Below are 22,164 nucleotides of genomic sequence, written 5' to 3'. Positions count from 1 at the left end.
ATGCAAATTAGTTTCAATCACTTTATATTTTAGTAACATTTGAATATAACAATATTAAATATAATCTTTTGCATTTGATCGTGAGTGTCTAATAAAATTATTCAGTCATAATTATCTGGATTATTTACAGTTAGTACAATCTTATTCTATCTTGCGTCGCGCCGCGCAATATCGCGTAAATTTAACGAAACGACGGAAGTACAGAGCACAAAGCACTGCTCCCAAACACGGAGTACAGCGAGTTAATATCATCGTGCTCTGGCACGACGATCTATTTCCCCATTCAGAATTGATATTTCTGAATTATACTCGGCGGCGCGGCGGGCGAATTATCATTTACGATGTCATTCTCGCCATGGTTGTAAACACGGAAATACGGCCGTCGTAGATTTTACGTCACGCACGCACGCACTCTCACCGCACGCGTTCACGCAGTCAGATAACCGCGAATGAACATTCATTGACCTGCGGTCGAAAATGCATTGCACGCTTCCGCTTTCGCGGCTTCGCGACCTGCGTCCTTCCTGAGTAATACGCTGCTAATCATCTTTTTTGCTGAAACGAGAAACCTTAAAGATCTAAAGCATAAAGATATGAAGAATCTATTGCATTAGGAGGTTAATATTACTTAATTATATTTTTCTTCTCTGTTTATGAAAATAGAAGTCGTGCATAAGATTGTAATTAAAATGGTATCAAAAGATACAGTTCATTCAATTCATACTTTTTGTCGTAACGCTTTAAATTATTCGATTCAGAAATAGATTGAACTAGTAAATAATTTTTTTAATTTAAAGAAATATAACGTTGCAGCCTATAGAAAAAATAATTTTTGTAAAAAAACATGATAGAGAAATAGAAAAATTATGTAGGATTACATTTTAACACTTTGGAATTTTAACTTTTTTCAGAGAAAAATATCAATGTGTAATGATCTACAATCTGTACTGTAAAAAATTTGTATCAGTGAGGGTTTGTTCCGAGAGAAAAAAAAATGATTCGGCGATAGCTCTTAATTACAATATGTATGATGAAGAATTATGAAACATCTTTCTGACACAACAGATTTAGGTCCACAGTTATTCAAATCACTCGAATAGCTGTGGAAAGCATCTGCGCGCGCGAGTTAACTAGAAATTACAGCTTTTTACGTGGGCACTCCGCGCAAGTTAATCCAAGGCAATAATGCAAGGAGCTATAATAATACCCTTGCCAGAAGCTGCGCCGAGCGTTATACAGTTGGCTCGTGCAGCAACACTACTGTATTAAAGAAAAGAAGACTAACTTTTTCTCGACATAAATGACTGTCTCCTTTTCTCTTTTTTTTTTATTTCGCTATATATTCGCATAAAAACATGTATTTATGTGTATAATGAAAATAGATATACAATAATGATAAATAATATAAATTAATATATTTTAAAATATTTTAAAATTTTGAAATAATATAAATTATTTCTAGTAGTTTTATTCAGTGGTATTTTGTAATTTAAGGATAGCTTAAGATGATTTTAAAAAAAAGACTATTTTATTATAATTTAAAATTTTTCTGTAGAGAAAGAGAAAGAGAGAAAGGATGAAAAAAAATTTGATGTAAAATACGGAAAATGTTGTTAAAAAAAAAGAAAAAAAAAAGAATATGTGAACTACGGCTGCCGTACAGAAGAAAAAAAGAAAACTACGGCTATCGCTCTAATGATTTATTTGTACTAAAAATTTAATCATGATTTCATAATGAAAAGAGAGAGAGGAATAACATTTCTATCTTATTATAGTTTAACAATTAGCTAGAAGAGTAAAAGAAAAAAAATTTGATTTAAAGAGAATGTTGCGAAGTTAACTCGTGCGTGCACAAGCTTTCCACAGCTATTCGAATGACTTGAAGAATAACTATGAATTTAAATCTATTGTAATATCATGTTGTGTCAAAAAGAGACAATGGCAGACCTCAGAAAAAAAGTAAAATATTTTTTATACGACTCAACGAGCTCGTAAGCATTCATTTTACGGTGCAAAGTACGCGAATGCAGCAGTACACATTGTTATGTATGCACATATTCATCGGGCGGACATTGCATACGCATTCACGGTGCATCAATAAATGAGTTTATTCGACAGAAGCGGGCATAGTGCAAGAGACGAATATGGGCGCGATATGCATGCCGTCTGGACTACCGTAGAATGCCGTGGACGACGAGAGAACGCGTGCCTCCCTCTTCTCTATTCTGTGTGTGGCATTCACTTCTCGCGATCTCTTTGTCCGACGGTTAGTGCTCCTTTGTTCGGCTCGTGTTTTCGGGTCATCCTAGAATTTGCCGCTGAATTGTTGGCTCGCCAAGTTTCGGTTCCTGTGCCACACCACGAAACTGGCGGATGCCCACGAAAACCAGCGATTTCGGTGCAACACCGTTTGCTCTCTCTCCCTTGTTCGTCGCAGGTCATTTCGGTGCAGCACGCGTGAGATCGAGTTTTAAACCATATAGGTCAACTATAGGGAATAATCGACTAGGTGGCTTTAATTCGATTGCGGTAACTGCAACTTCGAAGAATTAATCTTTCTTTTTATTTTATGCAATTATGCATACTTTGATATATATGATATGTAAAAATATGTCGCCAATGATCGCGAAAGTAATGATTGAAAACACAATGAAACGCACCATTAATAATAAAACAATTAACTCCTAAACCATACTTGAAGCGTTGACGAGATAATGCCAGCGTGAAATTAATAAACGAATATTAAAGCGCCAGATGTAATTGCAGACATGCAATCTTGTATAGAGTCACTCATCGCTGCAGGTATTATTTATAGCTGATATCGTGATCCATCGGCGCGGTTTTTATCAGCTATATAAAATCGATATCTTTTACGATTCAGATTTAAAAACCCGGCTAAAATCGCTTCGCGGCAGTTGAAGCGGAACATAGCGCGAAGCAGTTCGGTCCAGATTTTTCTCCAAATAATTTCAACAATTATCATGGAATCCCAACGAGCTATTCGAGCTTTTTTGTTGCTGATGGTGATTCAATTTCACTGCGAAATTTTGCTAGCCGAGGACGGCCAAAAACATCATTCGACATCCGATCTCATACTCGGAATATTACCAGAGAAGGATTCGTTGGAAAACGTTTACGATGATGATCTAGAAGAATATTCGGATTATAATACGCAGGATTCGGATGATGACGATGCCAATGCAAGGCAGTTGTCGAGTCGTAGAGCGCAGCATTCGGATTCTGATTCAGCTGTAACCAAAGTGCCGGCAAGGAGGTCTCAATCCTCGAATAGCGGATACGCGGCTAAGTTAAGACAGTTATTGAACGATGGAGAGCAAAATTTGTATTCGAATTCGCATGAAAGCCAAATACCGATAAAGAGGCCTAAATATACGTACAGCAACCATTTAGATGATTCAGACGAGTCACAATTCTCGAATAGCGGATACTCGGCCAATTTAAGACAGTTAAATCGTAGAGCGCAGCATTCGGATTCTGATTCACCTGTAACCAAAGTGCCGGCAAGGAGATCTCAATCCTCGAATAGCGAATATGCGGCAAGAAGGTCTCAATCCTCGAATGGCGGATACGCGGCAAGGAGATCTCAATCCTCGAACAACAGATACGCGGCAAGGAGGTCTCAATCCTCGAACAGCGGATCTGCGGCCAGTTTAAGACAGTTATTGAATGATGAAGAGCAAAATTCGCATTCGAATTCGCATGAAATCCAAATACCGACAAAGAGGCCTAAATATACGTACGTTCATTTAGACAATTCAGACAAATCACAACAAAATTCGAAATTTGAAAATTTTTTGCATAGAAGACAGTCGCAAAGAAGAGGTCGTAAAGTATCGCCAAAACATAAATCTGAACATTCTGATCACGAACATACGGTCGATCTAAGACAGTCTTCGGAAACGCAGCATTTGCAGCATCCTGAAACTGCGCACGTAACCGATCAGATTTCATCAAGAAAGTCTGAAGCGGCGCGAAGATCTTCTAAACCTTCCCTTCGAACATTTCCTGATTCCAAGCAACAGCCAAATGCTCGAAGAAGCCTGTTTCCTTCGATAAAGCTCGCAAAACTGGGTTTGGATGGCGTAGCTTTATTACCGCAAGTCTTTCTTGGCGAGGCAGGGAATCTCAGGGACCCGAAACACTCTTATTATGAGGAAGTTCGTACGGTTGGATGTCCTGAGGGAACGCATTTTATAATTGATCATTGTGAACCGATTGTCTATTTTGAGCATACCGGAGGCGCTAAAATCAAGAAAATTGTCCGTAAATCTGACGTTTATTTAGATACTGACGAGGGTAGTTACGAGATATAACACGAATAACTTGGAATTCATTGTGTGCAGGAAGAATAATAAATTTATGTATCGTACAATTGTATTTTTATCACAAAACAGACTAATGAGATAACAATATTTATCGATAATATTACCGTGTACACAAATTTTATATTTCATACTTTGACAAATAAATAAAAATCTGTTTATCTTACACATACACACACAAAATTATTTGTTTAAAATGTGAAATAATAATAATTTGTAATTGAATGTATCATTAATTATTAATTCGCTTACTGATGATCCGCAAATATCATCTTCTTTCTTTTATATTTTATATTTTATACGTGACAAATTCCCAATACAAATACGCATCGTTTCGAGATTAAACTTGCACGTGTAAGTGTATTCAGGCATACATGGCATTCTGCAAATTGCTCCACGAAACACGTCTTTCGCGCCATTATGGGATTTGCGGCTGAATTATAGAGGCAGGCCTTCCATAGGAGCAGCCGAGGAAAGCCGGCGATATCTGTAGACTGTAGACTGTGAATCGCCGAAAGGCGACTTTATTACTACAATAGCGCGCGAACTGTAGGAGAACGAGAGAATCGTAATCTTTGGATAGTAGGACGACGTGTCATGGCTCGGTGATTGTCGTTAGATGGAAGAGGAACTTTATATAAAAACGAGTTCTTTTCGTAGAGTTGTCCGATTGAACTCCCTACTTTCTCGACTTATTCGGACTCTCCCTCTCTCTTTTTTCCCTTCCTCCCGTCTTGTTCTTTTGCCAGAAAACTTCCTCCTGCCGCATTTTCGCAGATTCTCTTGTCCGGATAAACAACACGTAATGCACTTCTTTGATCCTATTACGTAGACGTTTTCTATCGTATAGGATGCAGCTTTAAGAGTTATTAAATTAAAATGATAATATTAAATCAAGATTATATTATATCAATCAATCATATTTTTTATTTATAAGACAACACTGCAACATGCAATTATTTCTGTTCACTTTAGAAAAGATTTCAAGTTTCGAATAAAGCTCTATATTTTTATAGAGCTCTCAAAATAATTCGTTGAACATACATTTTAACATATACGTTTTTTAAATTATATTCCGCGTTTAATCCTTGTAATACGTCGCGTATGATATATATTTTAAAATATAATTTTTTTATTTATATTTTATGCGAGTGCATCAAAATTTGCATTAACGATTTCGACTTTCTTTATCTGTTTAAGCAGATACCAAAATGGACGCCGAGGCAGCGTTGTTGGAAAATTCGCCGACTTTGTCGACGATCTCGTCAGATTCGACGGACGCGACGTATTCCGGACCCGGCTCGCCCTATTCCCCGGAATCGCCGATCATTGTCACGTCCTCCTATAAAAAAAAGCGTGACGATGGAGTCACACCTAGACCAACGCCCAGGTATTCATCCAGGAAGCCGAGCTTCCGGATACGACCGCCCTACCTCATGATCTGCATCAGCATCATCGAGGTGAGTGACTGACGGATGTGAAAAATAATTACGTAATTACGAGATGACATAATAATTATCTGCATCGGCATCATTGACGTGAGCGAATGCCGGATGTGAAAAATAATTACATAATTGCGAGATGACATAAAAAAAACACCGCCGTATTTTTTCTCTTGAATCAGATTTATCTTTGCTATTTCTCGACGACGTCTTCATATTAATATTTCTATTACGCTCGAACAACTGCTGTTCTAGCTGGAAAGTAAAATTCTCTTATCTTAGAACGCGAGATATATTACAGACATACCGGTGGTTACAAGTCGAGCGGAAAGAAAAAATGGTCGCGAAGCGTAAGCTTGAGGATTTCTCATTAACAGAACCAACCGTGTCGTGTTGAGTTCTCGAGCGAGGACGAAAGGAAAGTGCAATGGGAATCCTTCCCAATTATACGCGCGAATTCACCGGAGAATATCCCGGAACGATATCCCGAGAGACACCTGATGACGAAAACTCCAAAAAGTGCGGGAATCTCTTCTCTCGTGGCTTGTTCGCTCGATAATAATCTCGAAAGCGCGTGCGCCCTTCGTTTTGCATTTCAGTCGGAAAATGAATAAGCAGCGACCGGGTACGCGCAATAAAAATGCGCAAATTTAAAACCGCAAAGTTACGCCGCAATTTCTTACTCGTTTACCGCGGAATACGACGAAAGTTAATCACTTAGCCGCATTCTTTTTTGATTCCTTTTTTTTTTTTAACAAGTCGCCGCGGAACGAGATCAAAGAGAATTTTTCCATTACATGGAGTTTGCAATTTAGTATTTAGTATACTGCATGTATCATAAATGTTATTTTAAATCTTAATTAGTATTATTGAAGCAATAACGTTATGATTATGCGATTTCGAAGAATAATTAATTCTTCCGTAAAAGCAATAGGTTTGATTTTAATATTATTACCGTATTGGTTGATATAAAATACTGAAATTTAGCTCGAGGCGATAAATGAATGTAATTCTCTGTAGATGGCATTTGAAAAAAAAAATCCATTTGAAAGTAATAACTTCTATGCGGATTGCTGTACGGATTCTAAAAAAAAATTTATTATTTCAACTTAATTTTATTAAAGCTAAAGTCGGTGAGAAATGTAATATTATAGAGAAAGATTATATTAGTAAACGATTTATGAAAGATATAGGTTGAATTGCGTCACCAAAAATTTTTAAATTTACGTATTTTATATGTAGTAATTCACGATGAATATATCACATTATATGACGCTTCTTGGAATAATGTATAATAATTATTAATAATTGACAGAATATGACGATTTTAGTGCGCGAAACGAAATATTAGTTCACAGACACGTTGGAATATTTATATAATAAAACTAGATGCTATATCTCATGCTCCTAAATCCGATAATCCTGAATAAGAAAATGTGAAAATTTGTAGAAATGATAGGAGAATATAAAAAAAGTAGACTTCCCTTATCAGCCAAAAAGTATTATCAAATCTCTAAATTTTTACGATTTGTCATATGCAAAAAAAATTTAATATAAATTTATATAAAATAAAATAGTGATTATTAGAATAGTAGATAAATTTTTTGATAAAAACATTTTAAAATATTAAATAATTTCTAATTTAATGATGTACCTATATGTAAAATGTCATCTAAATGAAAAACGTGCCATGAATGATTTTCAAAGTGATTTAGCGAGTTATTTTCATATAAGCTTGTATAGATAAAGAAATGAGAGAGAGAAAGAGAGAAAAATTTAACACGTGTTTTCTAGCTAAATAAAATGCTCAAAAAATATTCGGAAAAAAGATTGATTTTTCTAGGTTCGCATATATAATAATTAATAATGTCCGAGCCAAAATTTTACTTGCGGAAGAATCATTCGCAAACGAAGAGACTCGTACACTAAAGTTTGTAAACCTAAAACCGCGGAATTAAAGCTGGCTACTAATTCACGGCTATACAGTCCGTGAATTTCAACTTTATCGCGGCAGTATTGTCTGGTGAAAACTCGCTGTTGCGAGTGGAAGATATAATTTGTAATATACGAGACAGCGTGTTTATATATATACACGTTTGAGAATACACGCTGAAGTGCTTCGCACTATAAGGGTGGAAATGGAGAGCATCGGCACCGTTTTGCGCGATAAAAAGGAACGAGCCGCAATATTTATCGCCTCGACGCGATTCACGAATCGTTCTTCGAAATTTAAAGAACTTTGCATCCAAAATGCAACGGAAAGTGTACAGAGCAATAGATGGAAAAACGATAGCCATTACATTCCTGATTTTCAAAATAGGATTTATAAATAATCCGCATAAAAATAAATGTCTATGATTTTATGTGTATTTCGATATTTACTTTGTTTTGAAAACTTTACTTAGAGTTTTTTTAACTTATTTAGAGAATTGATGATTTTCATTTTATTTTGTTCCAGAAAATTTAAACTTAATCGAAATTGATATATAATTGTATGATTATATGTAAGTACCAGTAATATAGTTATGTAGAAGAATGATTGCTCTCGTGAATTTCATACAAGTTCTGTAATGATATGACGGAGCGTTAATTTGCGCTTCAAATGCATAGACTTAAAATTAAATTCATTCCTTATACACGCAGACGAGCCCGAAACTCCGTTTCTGCCCTTAACATGACAGGCCGCCAAGCTAAAGGTAGATGGCATGGGGAGAATGAAAATGAATGGATGGATATGGTTGTTAATGTGTAATGATCTCGAAATGAGAAGCAAAATGGGAGAATGAGAACAGTGAATTCCACTCTCGTAACATTCTTTAGATCACCGGAAATAGATATTTAGCGTCAGGATTAACGCAATAGTGTTCAGTGATATGAATATGTTTGGAAAATATTGTTTCTTCGATTTTTAGATTAAAAAAAGGAAGGAAAGCTCAAGGAAAACATGTAGAAATGGAAGAATAGGTATAAGAAGATGAACGATGATATAATCTATTCATTGCATTACTATTTATAAACTCTATGATCTAAAAATATGCTCAAAATACATACTTAAATAATAAATTGATATTACTTGAAATATTAAACACTTGTACTGTGTATTTAATGTAATTCCCGGCTCGTAACAAAATAACAAAATTAAAGATGTTTTGACATTTTTATTGACGGAAAAACGCATCAAATAATAATAATAGATCATAGGTCCAATTCATTGACCATATGATTATTCTTATAAAAAGATACAAGACACGATTTGATGAGGAAACTATCGAATCGTGAACCAAGCGCATATATTTGCAGTTTTTCGGATTCGATGTGAAACAAAGTCTTCTTTATATTTAACTTTACGTGACGTGAACGTATCTCTCGCTTTTACGAGAAATATCGAGATTCAACTTGGAACCTCGTGTCCCACTTTATTGCACTCCGAGTAGACGATAGCTGAAACTCGTAAAACGAACCACTGTGATTTGTGTACCGCTTGCTGTCTGACACGGCGATCATTCCAAACAGGTTTCCCGGTTCGGTCAAACTTTTTGGTAAACCGTGGATATTTGCATTCTCTTTCTCTCTCTCTCTCTCTTCAATACCGTAATATGTCGTGGTATTTGAGAATAAAAGAAATAATAAAAATTATAGAGTAAAAAATAATTGTAAGCTTTCTTACGTAACTTAACTAACGCTCTTGTATTTCTTTTATTTTTTTTGTATCTTAAGAAATTGTTTTAATTTTTCTAATAATTGCATCAAATGTATACAATTTTATAAATATTTTATATATAATATACAATATATATTCATTTAAAATATTTATCTTTGTACAAATGAGTAAAATATGCACTTATAAACTCTATAAAAATAATTTGTCGATATTTATTTTTTTCTTCTTATTTAAAAAATATTATATTAAAGTCATGTTATACTTAGATTTAATTAATAACGCAAAATTGCAAAATTATGCTTCAAATGCTAATCAAATTTCTTCGCACGATATATTCCAGCGTGCCGCGAATGTCGATATTTGCACCGCATTACGTGAATACTACGGGATATTACGTTCTTTTCTCGTACCTTAGGAAAATGAAATTCCTACGTTGCAGGGGATGCGGACATCTCTATAATTACGAACTTCGACCAGAGTTCCGAGTTTGTGCTCTATACATACACACATACATACATACATACACATAGATAAACACATGCACACGTCATACAACCAATTATACGGGCTGCTGCAAACATTTGCTTAGAATTCAGAATTAGAACGTCGTATTGGACGAAATCACTACTGTGATCGCGTCAGGCTGACACATGGCGCGCTAACAATAACGATCCGGATGTTGTTCGCCTCTCGCTCGAATAATCCTCCCTTCATTCTCATTTGCGAGGAAATTTAGAGTGACACAATTGAATCGTCATTAGACTGGAATATAACGCAGTGGGTTCACATAAAATAAATAGCTATATAATTTCTTTAGAAACACTTATTATTTACAATTATTATTTTTGAATATCTGTCACATGTTTTTCATGTTTATGGTAACATAATTGATCATTTTATCGTTGGAAAATTATTTTATTCTATTTGTCTAACAGTGTCAACTATTTCATACCCGCGCGTTTAGTGAATCTTAAAACATACATCATAGGTCAAATATTTGAGAGGAAAATATTCTTACTCATCGCTTATGAATAAAGTATCGTAAAAGTAAATTTTAAATTCCAGAGTTAATAACAACGGCATAATTTCACATTCGCGAACTTTAATCAATCTCATTCGACTCTACGTGTGTCGACACAGACACATTGTCAAATTAAAATATTGCCGCGCGACAGATGTGACAAATGAAACGATCATCTGCCGCGAGGTGAACGCTGCTGCGTTTTAAGCGTCCAGCAGGAGATAGCCGTCCGGAGATGGAGAGCGTAAAAGCGCATTAAGCACGAACGGCGCAGAAATCTAGACGGAGAGGTCGTAAAAAACTGGGAATGTCGGAAAATGGGGATGGCCGGGCGTAGAGAGAGGTATCCAACCGGGCACTCCGCGTCCGAAAGAGCGGCGCACCTGCTGACACGTGTGATTTACCGGGCGAGAATGTCCCCACGGTGCAACGTCGCGGTACAGGAGGAGAAAAAAAAGCGATAATCGTTAAGGTATTATTTCGGGGTGACTCCTGTGTGCGCGCGCGCTTTGTACATTCATTCGCCATTCTTTATTACGGTTACGATAAATTCCGGATGTAATCGGATGAGCAAGTTATTAAACGCGCTGATAAATTGCGCGCCTCGACTATGTCCGCGTGACAAATATTTTGCGGGCCACACGCGATTAATATTGAACGGAACATCCGATATCGATGATGAACATACACGGGGACCGCTTAATAGGCTCGCTGGATCTCTTCGTAAATCATTGTGATCGATAATGCGATTGATCGTGTTTGGTATAGCTCAATCGCAAGGCGTTATACGATATTATGTATTATGCGTTATTGTACAGTTTATCACGTATTGTGACAAAGTAATCGATATGAATTTATGAACGTTTGGAGAGACTTTATCGTTTAGACAAATTTATTAAATTTTAGCTCAATATTTAAAAGAGAGAAAGAGTTAGTTTTATGTAAAGAAAATATTAATTAAGCACCACGATTAAGTTGTATCATGCATTTTAGAAAATTGCACAGTTTAATTATGTCAAAATTAATACGTAGTGTATTTTTATTTATCATAAACAGTTCTTTTTTTATTAAAAGTAAAAAAGAGGGTTGAGATACTCTTGTCTAAAAGTATCTTTTAAAAGTATATTATATTCATAGAATTTTTTAAATGAAGACCGCCACGTGGTCGATTTAGCAGTTATCTTAGATTTTATGTAACGTGATTTAACTGAAAGAAAACAAGTGTTTTTTTCTATAAGATTTCCTCGACGATAAAGACGTAACACGTTTTCCATCTCAAGACGGAGAGAACCAGAAGATCACTTTATTTTCTAAAGAATTAAGTTTTGTTACGGAAATAACTGGCGCACCAGTGCTTTCACAGAGTCTGAGATAGTGTTTAATTTGTGTACTTCTGTATCTTTATTTAACTTCCAAAATATATACAACAAATCTAGTTACTAAACCACTTTTCTCTGGGGAAATGCCAGAAATCTGTAGGTGATGTCGAAAACAAATACAATGTAAACATATATATGTGTTAAAACACAAATGATATTAACAAAATTACCACAAAGTACTAAGTCGCAATAATAAAAATTATTTTAACGATGAAACTTTTATATATATTACTACTCAATACAAATATATAAATAATAAAATTGATATTAAATTATAGCGAGAGAAATTGCGTAAAAAACATATAGAACTCTTCAGGGGGCTGCTAGAATAATAATTAACAATTTTTTTTAATTTATAAAATGGAGGCCAATTTTTATAGAGGTATATATTGTATGTATATATGTGCTCAAATTATATATTTGGTGTACGTAAATACATACCGAATATTTCAATATTGCGGCTGTGTCGTTTAACGGAGACATCGTCAATCGCAATTAATTTCATTTCCAGCGTCTCTGGCACGTCTGTCCATGGCGGCATATAATTATTTCCGTGTTCTTGAATATTGCGTTCTCTTTCGCTGTACTGCTTCTCCGCATAATATTCCACGACAGAGGTGAGAGACGCGCGTTAAACGTGCTTTCACTCGTAACAGATAACCGTCCACTGCCTGGGAGACGAGGCGACGTTACGGAGATGGCTGGTCTACGATCCCCGTCAGAGGGTGCAGGGCTGGAGGTTCGCCTCCTACATGCTATTGCACTCGAACGCCCTTCACCTCGCACTCAACGTGGTCATTCAGCTGGTCCTGGCCACTCCACTCGAGGTGAGCCAATCAAGTAAATTGCGGGAACGTCGTTCAGCTGGTCGATGTTGAGACGCGTTTAAGGGAAAGAGAAGTCCTCTCCTCTCGATTGCGAGCCTTTTTCTCCGCGATTATATCACATAACATTCGTTTATTGCACAGAGAGAATTCTCTTAGAGTTTACCCTGAAAATCATGGTAATCGTAGGAGAATATGGTATGGAAAGAATTTTATAAGAATTTCTCTTATTAATATTTATCATAATAAAAATAATAATATCTATTACAATAAAATATAAAAGAAAATTTGATTAATTTTACCATGCAGTTTAGTACACGATGATTAAATAAAATTCTCAAATAAGATTTCTATCATTTTATCGCATCTCAGAATATTTTCGCCAATTTAAATGAGGGGTCGTAATTTCGCATGCTTGTGGATAAGAGTTTTTTTTTTATACAAGACACGGAAAAATTATGAGTGCAGGTGGAACAAGGACGAATAGGGGTTGCGACAATCTATCTGGGTGGCGGAGTTTGCGGCGCCCTGGGTGCGTCGCTTCTGCAACCCAGTCTTTACTTGGTCGGCGCTTCGGCAGGCGTTTACGCACTGCTCACGAGTCATCTTGCTCACCTTTACCTGGTAAGCGCGACGAAAAAGTTTCTCAATCTCTGAGAACACGAATCTCAACTGACATAAAACCGACTTGCCCGCTAAAAGTCCGCGTAACGTTGCGTACTGCGACACCAAAAAAAAGAAAGAAAAATAACGAAGAAAGACTACAAAAGATGCTACATTAAAAAGCGTTAGCGCAAGAAATGTCTCGCTCGAGATATTCTCGTGCATCTTAATAATAGCGAGTCGCGGAAAATATATGTGACAGTAATAAAAATCTGGATAAAATATTTACGCACATATACACACGTACGAGCAAGGTTTTTCACTACATCAACTGCTTAAAAAAAGCAACAGAATCATCTATGTTTTTATCAATTTACAGACTTAGCTTGCGTATATACGCGTGGGGGTGCATAATTTTGAGACCCTTTGCTTGAATTTTTCCCCCTTCGAGTAAAAGGAGAGCCGATCGTGTGGCATTCTTTGGTTTCTCGTTCGTTTCAGTGCCACGGCGAGCTGCGCTACGCCGGCTGGCGTCTCGGCGCCGTGTTGCTGCTGGCCGGCGCGGACGTCGCGTCGCTGCCCATCCCGGCGTTGTTGGGATGCGGCCGGGTCGGCTGGGCGGCTCACGTCGCGGGCGCACTGGCGGGTCCGCTTCTGGGCCTGGCCGTGTTCCCGAATCAGAGCAAGAAGGACGCCCGGGGCCGCAGATTCGTGCGATACGCGCGGCTGCTGTCGGCCGTGAGCGTGATGCTGCTGATCGTCGGCGCCGTCCTCGGCAACGTTTACCTGATCGCTCTGCCGCAGCTCAGGAAGCCGTCCTGACAAAGGATCGAGATGCTCGTCAAGCTCTGCAGACGGTCCTTCCTGATCGTCAAGATCCGGGAGGCCGCCGAGAGTGTGTTCGAGTAGAGGCTCGTGACAACTGGAAGAAGAAGATCTTTTGGGATCTGAGCATCGATCTGCCAGGTGAATCTTTCCGCTTTCAAATATCGTAGGGATCTTGTGCAATCAAATCTCGTCTGTTACGAAAAAAAAAACGCGATCGCGCGATTTCGGCAGATGCGCGAAAGTTTTTACTCCGGAAAGGGAATCGCATGATCGGTACGTCGAGATGCTTCTAAAGAGACTTGAGTGAAAATTCTCGTTCAGTAAGTCGACGAGAGAAAGAGAGAAAATATAATACCAAAGATCGACAAAATTCGTCGAACTCGTTCATGTCACTCGCTGCCATTTAGGATCTCCAGACTCTTGTGGAGTCGCTCGATGGAATGTGCGGTAGAATGATGATATACTTGGAAGTGGATATAAAATTGTGACTCTTCGCGTACTTTGATAAATTTGATATTACAGAGACATTACTGGGGTAAACGTTGCGACTTTTTTACGGACAGGTCAGAGACATTTAAAACTGCCGATTGCAACTTTTCGAATAAGGATTAAATTGTACATGAATAATATTTAACGATACGCGATTCGTAATGATTTCTCGTTAATCATGTCAATCTCGCTGTATTGGCGAAAAAGAAGAGACTTATGAAAGTGTGACGTGTGTGTCATAATAGGAATAAGAAAAATTATTAATACAATTTAAGGTGGTCGAAACCGATGTCTATTGATGCGATGCACGCAGGTAAGTTGAGTCCAGCGATGGTAATGAATGCGAAATTTTATTAATATAGAATGTGAAAAGGGAATTTATTTAAATAAAGATAGGGAAACACACACAGGATATATTGTTATGGTTCGCGTGGTAAGAATCACGATTTCGAGTATATTAATGCTAGTACATCGCTGGCAATGTTGAGAGGACAATGGGAGGGAGGAGATACCTTCACCTTTCTATTATTCATATTAATGATTTAGCGTACGAGATTATATAAGAGGTGTATAAAAAAAAATTAAGCGATCACACACACAATATTATTAACGTAAACGTGTTATGATATAACGAAGATTTTAATAATGGCAAGATAAATGTATCGATCGTTAATAAAGCAAAGTTTAATAATGCGACTGACTTTTCGAAGCGAAACTAACGTAAATTTCGAGAATGAACTAATTTCGCTGTTGTAGAGATATGACATCGTAATCTTGAATCATCTTTTGACGTTATCAGCGTTAATGTAGAGCGAGAGGGTGAAACGGGATGTGCAAAATAAATTTCTCCACATTAAACCACAGTCCTGCCATATTTCCCGATAGATGTCCAAGAGCGAGAGCCAATCTCTTTTATAGCGATAACCATAAAATAAGAATAATTCGCGTTTCTATCTAAGCTGTATAAAAACTTGCAGGATATTTCTAGCGTAGTGTCTTTGTAATCACGATGTGCAGTGGTCGTTAAGAGTTCGTGTGTGTTCACATTCAGATTCACGTTCATCAATTTTCGACACCCCATGCTGTTTTTCTCCGCTTAAATTTAACGATTCAATGCATCGTACCGAAGCGATAATAGATATCGTTATACAGCTTGAATTAATACGGAGCTTGATTAAACTCGCGGAATTTTTTAACAAACAAATCGACGAAAATAAGAAACTTATTGCTATAACGCGTCGCACATATCTCGTTTTTCTTTCGAATAAAAATTATATTTAAGCGATCTAATGTATGACTTTTACTCGAGGTATTTGACTTTTAATTGAATATATCTGTGGTCACACATTTTTTAAAGAGATTGTATTAATATTGTTATATTGCTGAAACAAATTTTTATTGCGCGCGCTATCAAAGAAATTTATTGCTGCCGAAATAAATCATAATCGCGTGTAATTTTGCACGCAAGCATACATAATGATATAGAATAAAAAGAATCATGTACCGTGCGCGGAGAAAAATAATGTGTTCTCCTTCAGGCAATTAGAAGTATACCTACTTATTTATCAATGTTATAATGAGGCAAACTGGCTGTGATTATGTTAGTGTTGTCGTCGATACAATTACATTATGGAATCTTGTACATAGGAATTATTAAATATATGATTACGTACACACATACACACATACACACACACATATATATATATACACACATTCGTACTGTGATTCGCCGCGAGTATATGTAATGAGCCCCCCACTGCCCCCTCCACATTATCTCTATTGTATATCGAAACAACCGATTGCCTGCAATAAAGTCGAATGAATCGTATGATGGTTTATAATACAAACTGATACGACCTATTGTACAATCTCTCCCATCGAAATATATTCTCTCCTCTCTCTGTTCGCATTATTAAAACTGTTCCCATTCAATATCCATCATTATTATTCCGTTTAATATCGAAGGCATGATGTTTCGAAGATTAATTAGATTTGCAATTATTTTACGTTAATTACGATTAAACAGCACGGCGCCTCTTTTATCGGAGATATTTATCTTCCCAGGCAATTTCCGATGTATATACTGATTACATGATTTTAATAACATAATCGTTACATTATGCGCGCTTTTTCCGTATTAAAATAATAATCTTCGTGAAACTTATTTCTTTCAAAAGTATTAGAAGTATTACATTTATTTGAAAAACTAGGTAAATTCGTGCAAGATATATCCCACTATATTTTAGGAAAAAAAAGAGGAATGAAAAGAAGAGAATAAGAAGCAGAAAGTTAAAGTGAGATGATGTAAAAGTTTATTACAACGGATATAGTACAAGCCTCTATGCGGCATTCAAAGTGGAGCCTGTCACTTTTAAAATTGATTTAAGAAAATAATATATTATCGATAAATATAACGCGCAATCTGTTTCTTTTTTTTTTCAAGAAGAACGAAAGATTTTATTATCTGCTAAAATGTCATAAAATTTTCACGCTCTTGTTCAAAATGAATGTACCCTATAAGAATAGATAAGAAAATCGTGAATTTTCTCTTTGAGAACGTGAACGCTTGCAAAAATATGTTGCGACATACACATAAAAGAGAAAACTCTCGAAATATTTAATAAACGCAACATTTTATATAAATCACAACACACAAAGCATTCTTATGACTCTCGATATAATATGGTATAGTTACAGTAGAATATGGAATTTAATATGCTTGCATTTCATAACGTTAACTTATTATTTTTAATGTACTGTCTCTCTTTTTCTCTTTCTCTCTCTCTTTCCTTTAACAGCGCTAATTCAAAAAATAATACTAAAAATAATGCATGTAATATTAATTGAGTCGACGTCACATTATCTTTAAACTGTTAAATTATTTTATCATCATCGACAACAGTTGTTGTTAACTGATTGATTCTGCTTATATATGTATATATAATAGGCGATAATATAATTGTTCAATTTCAATCAGTGTGATGCTATTGAGATCGTTATCATAACTTAAAAACTAACACAAGTATTCTCTCTTATATTATTATTCACGACATTACATTTACAGAAGATTGGCAAAATTCAAGACAATCTTCAAAAGTCAGCTCTTCTAATATCAAATAACCTTTTCAATTAGAATTGAATATTGATTTGTATTGAAAAAAGGAAAAGAAAATATGATTTAACTCGAAGAGAGCAGATGGCAAAACTCTCATGCAAATCTATTTCTCTTTTGTCAACATTTTAATTTTCTCATACTTAAATGTTACAAATTAATCAATAGCCGGTGCACAATTGTACACGCCGCAAATCTCATTAGTCTACAAAAGACATGTAATTTAGTGAGATAATTTGAATTTTGCAAGTCTCCCCGCGTCTCAAATGGTTATTCTCCCCCTACCGCCAGTAGTATTCCACAACTGGGGTATCTTTTGCATTCGGTTCAGTGAGATAAATTACCAAGATAAATCAAAACGGCACCCCCATCTCCTCGCCGTCTCTCCCAACCTGCGATATAGACGGATAATTCCCATTAAAGAGGAAAAGCGGTCGAGGCGAGCGAGAATACCGCGCTAACTTCCGCCTTCATCCACTTATCCTTCGAGGCACGGAAGAACTATTCCTCACAATTACATCCTGATCGATCCCGTCAGGACGTGGATTCTCCTAAGGCCCCCGCGTTTATGACCGTCGCGCGACATCCCCGGAATAATGCTCGCCCGATACAAGGAAGAGAAAGCGACGGACACGAAGGAAATTAGAAAGAGGAATCTGGGAATCCCGAGATAAGACGACGATCGCGCGGTGAACTATGGGCCGGATTACGGGGCGATACCTCTAATCGTGGGAAGGATCGATTACGTGCGCGGAGAGAACGAAGGAAAATCACAAACCGGCATTAATCAGATTGATAAAAAATCGGAAGAAGCGATTTTTAAAAATAACGCGTACACAAAATATATATCAGGAGATACACTAATGTAAGTTATAGCAGCATATATATAAAATTATAAATAAAATTCTGTCTTTATCGCGAATTATCGTCGATCATTCGAAGTAATTTTAAATCGAATTTTAAGGATAAAATTTTCTTTGTCAAATATAACGCTGAAAAATATTTTATCCACGAAGAAAATTATTCTGAAGGAGCACTAGTGCTCCATTAACAATTTCGGATTTGATGCTTGAGTTTCATTAGTTTCTACACGTAAACTTGCCTGTGGATGCAGCTGCATTCGAGACGAAAATTCGGAGACTACGGAGACTACATAATGATCCGACCAGCGCGAAACAAATACGCGCGCGGATATTACATCCAGTTAGAGTAATCTGACCGCGAACGTCTGTGTCTCGTTATCGAGGGTCATCGAGACCGAGTCTATCGGTTCTACCTAGATAATTACGTGGTCCAAGTTGTCCGAAGTTTTGGCCGAAGATTCATCGCACTGCTAGAATGTCTTGGTGGAAGATACAACGGCCGGGCTGTGTCTTGATAGTTTCAGAGATTCGTGGTTTCAAACAGCATCTCTAATTATACCGATAGTGAGATATATTAAATTTTGTGCGCGGCCGCGATAAAAGATATCAAAAGTTACGAGAGAGAAACCGTAGGAAAAATTTTTGTCGATTATTTTTTTCTGGCAAATTTCGGCAAATGCAAGATATATAAATAAACGCTACAGTGATCTTTGTCAACTCGCGTTTCTGATAAGACCACCGATTTCATCTGGCAAGATTCATATGATAGATTTTTTAGACTTTAATATTTTCGAACTTAAAAATTTTTTTTATATAAATGCCTATTATAAAATATACAGCTCTCATTTTTTTTTCTTTTTTAATAAAATTTTATATAAAGGTTTTATTTTCTTTCACACACACACACACTCACGCACGCATGCACGCAATTATAATATCTCAAATATTATTTTGATCTTAAGAACATTGAATTTTCCATTATCATAAACTTTATAAATTTCAAAGTTAAACGATAGAAAACAAATAGACGCAATTATATTGTCCGCACTAAATGAAAATAAAGTAGCTTCTTTATTCTCTTTCTCGAAAATATTCCGGGCAACACATATGCACTTTCAATCTTTTCGACGAAGCAGTCTTATTTCATCCTCGAGTATCCGCGAGACGTTTTCTCGATGACGTTAAATCGGTACTCGATGCACGGAGGGAATCGGTGTCCGATCAACATTTTAACTGTTTGCACTGGACACCAATTTCCGTGCACCTGCACTCCATGCATGGACTCGAGAGCTCCGTGATGATTCTACCGACGCGATACATTCGGCCGTATATATTGCAGCCCGCCAGCTTCAGCAAACTGCCCACGGACATTGGTATCTTGTTGTCGAGGACCTTCGAGGACGTCTCGACAGTTTCCGTCTCCTCGGTTAACCTCTCCGTACTCGTCGATGAAGCAACGAGAATCTCCTGATCCTCTCTTTCATCTCCCACAAAGGAAACATCTGGTGTCTTCGTGGTTTCGAACGGTTTGTTGCTAGAATTGCCATTCGAGGAGAATAATAGCTCAAGGACACTGTCCAATGAAAAGATGGCATCCTCGGCGATCCTCTCGTCTTCGTTTAACGTATTATTCGATTCGGTATGATTGTCGTACTTCGTGGTATGATTGTCCACTTTGTCGGTGAAGTTTCTATCGTCGGTTACGTCTTGTTTCACGAGCTTCTGCTCCGTGATGTTACCTTGATGAAAATCGTTCTTCGACTCGTTGTTCGTGCGATTTAACTTGGTCAAGTGGATTCGGTCGTAGCTGAGGACTCCTGTCACGGGATTTTTGACGGGCTTGCGATTCAGGATCTGATTCTTGGAATCGTACGTTAACGAGACGGTATCCTTCGAAGATACTTCGCGATTCCCTCCGTACTTCGACAAGAAAAAGGAATCGACCGTTTCCTCTCCGTAATCGACGGGTGGCCGTATAAGCGACACTTGCTCCGTGAAATCAAAGTTCGGCGGGTGTTGCAATCGATCGTCCGCCAAGTTCTGAACTGACGCCGTCATAGATGTGGGTCTGGGCGTTGTGATGCCGCGTTCGACCAAGTAGGGGATCATGTCTTCGATCAGGGAAGGTAAGTCGGGAGCTGGTTCGGTCTTGATGACGTCTCGAAAGGGATCCGGAGACAGGGTAGATTGTCGTTGAGAAGGCGCCGTGGCATCAGCGCGATCGAGCACCACCGTTGGTGATTCGTCGGCTTCAACTGTGATAGCGAATAAAATCTATTGTAAAAATGCGAAAATACATATTTCTAATTTTTATTCTTGATAACAAAATTAATCTCACGATCTAAATTAATCTCAATCTGGGTAAAATGCAAGTTTTCATTTTTTAAACGAGACATATAAATTATAAACTTGACATACATTTTAGCTCATGTTTTAGCAAAAAGTGTGATTATCATTAATGTTTCATTAAAAAGAATTATTATTTATTTATTTATAAGAGAATATGTTTTTTGGTAAATTAATAAGTTATGTGAGATTTGATATCGCGAAAGTAATTATCATAACGATAGGAAGAATAATGAAATATACCACAAATGATTTTTCCGCAACACCTCTCCTCGGAATTGATCCTGTGACAACCAATTTTCAATGGCGGACATTTCTCCGAGGAACATACGACTTCCCCGTAATAACACATGCAAATTATGCAGAGGATGGTTCGTGGTAAGATCTCACCGTGACGATATTTTAGATTTTCGAAATGGCATTCACTGGACAAGTCTGATTAGGCAAAACGTGTTAATTAGTCATATAAAGGCTGTTGCTATAAAAAATTTGATGAATTAATAAAAAATATACCATGATTTTTTCTATATGGTTTCGCAATCTGCGCTGGAACCACAGTAACTCCAGTACCAATTTCAAGGTTTAAATCTGTGGAGTGGTAGGGAACATCGAAATACGGTGGCTCTCTAGGTACAAAACCACCTATAGAAAAGAATTTTTATTCTTTGAGATTATGCAGCTGTACGATTAATCTTAAAACAGCGAAGCGATGTTACGACATCTGACTTTTATCCAAATACATAGAAAATAGCTTAATCAAAAATAATTAAATCGCCTAGAAAAGCAAAAGAATAGAAATATTATATGAAAGTAAGATATATATTAAAATTTAATTTTTGATATCCACATATATCTAGATCCTTTTTACATATTCTCACTCGTAGGTTTTTGCGCTCTCCTCATTCATTTGAGATTCCATATAAAAAATCATAAAATACCTTCGGTCTCTACCGGTGGACTAAATCGGTTCTCCTGGGTTGCGATGTCGTAAAAACCGGAAGTGTCGGTCGGTCGTAGCTCAGGGGACACCACTACTGAACCAGGCGGATATCCAGTCTCAGGCGAAGGTACGTCCTTGTTTTTCACCAACGCGTCTGCCGCCACGAAGGGTATTATTCTACAATGACGAAATTTAATATAATTTTCTGCTAACTTAATATAGATACAACCTCTGAAATAATTTTAATTACATTTTGGATTTATTATATCTCGAGAAGAAAATTATTGGGAATTTATTGAAATTATTATCA

General features: G+C 36.9%; 3 protein-coding genes across 16 annotated transcripts in view; 2 read left to right on the top strand and 1 right to left on the bottom strand.

Moving 5' to 3' along the window:
* Rho-6 (serine protease rhomboid 6) overlaps positions 1-14,233 on the top strand; it is a 122,278-nt gene extending 108,045 nt beyond the window's left edge. For 7 of the 12 annotated variants that reach the window (XM_083039495.1, XM_083039498.1, XM_083039493.1 and 4 more), the window contains 4 exons: positions 5,547-5,803; positions 12,503-12,673; positions 13,139-13,294; positions 13,775-14,233. In XM_083039495.1, coding sequence (XP_082895621.1) covers positions 5,547-5,803; positions 12,503-12,673; positions 13,139-13,294; positions 13,775-14,095 — 905 coding nt within the window. In that variant the 3' untranslated portion in view covers positions 14,096-14,233. Of the gene's footprint in view, positions 1-5,543; positions 5,804-12,502; positions 12,674-13,138; positions 13,295-13,774 lie in introns of all 12 variants that reach the window. The other 5 variants (XM_083039494.1, XM_083039499.1, XM_083039491.1 and 2 more) reach the window with 1 other exon arrangement.
* LOC145936149 (uncharacterized) lies at positions 2,708-4,514 on the top strand. The gene has a single exon (XM_083038050.1). It carries the CDS (start codon positions 2,982-2,984, stop codon positions 4,332-4,334), a length of 1,353 nt encoding a protein of 450 aa, XP_082894176.1. The 5' UTR covers positions 2,708-2,981; the 3' UTR covers positions 4,335-4,514.
* Positions 14,234-16,847: 2,614 nt separating the features above from the next.
* The window catches only part of LOC145936854 (uncharacterized), a 48,911-nt gene continuing 43,594 nt past the window's right edge, over positions 16,848-22,164 (bottom strand). For 2 of the 3 annotated variants that reach the window (XM_083039489.1, XM_083039488.1), the window contains 4 exons: positions 21,853-22,031; positions 21,428-21,556; positions 21,158-21,349; positions 16,849-20,823 (listed from right to left, as the gene is read on the bottom strand). In XM_083039489.1, the coding sequence (XP_082895615.1) occupies positions 19,790-20,823; positions 21,158-21,349; positions 21,428-21,556; positions 21,853-22,031 (1,534 nt within the window). In that variant the 3' untranslated portion in view covers positions 16,849-19,789. Of the gene's footprint in view, positions 20,824-21,157; positions 21,350-21,427; positions 21,557-21,852; positions 22,032-22,164 lie in introns of all 3 variants that reach the window. The other variant, XM_083039487.1, reaches the window with a different exon arrangement.

This window comes from Prenolepis imparis, unplaced genomic scaffold (assembly GCF_030444845.1).
Source record: "Prenolepis imparis isolate NDT839.2.m4 unplaced genomic scaffold, iyPreImpa1.0 SCAF_5, whole genome shotgun sequence".
Classification (NCBI taxonomy): domain Eukaryota; kingdom Metazoa; phylum Arthropoda; class Insecta; order Hymenoptera; family Formicidae; genus Prenolepis; species Prenolepis imparis.
This window is presented reverse-complemented; position numbering and strand designations above follow the sequence as displayed.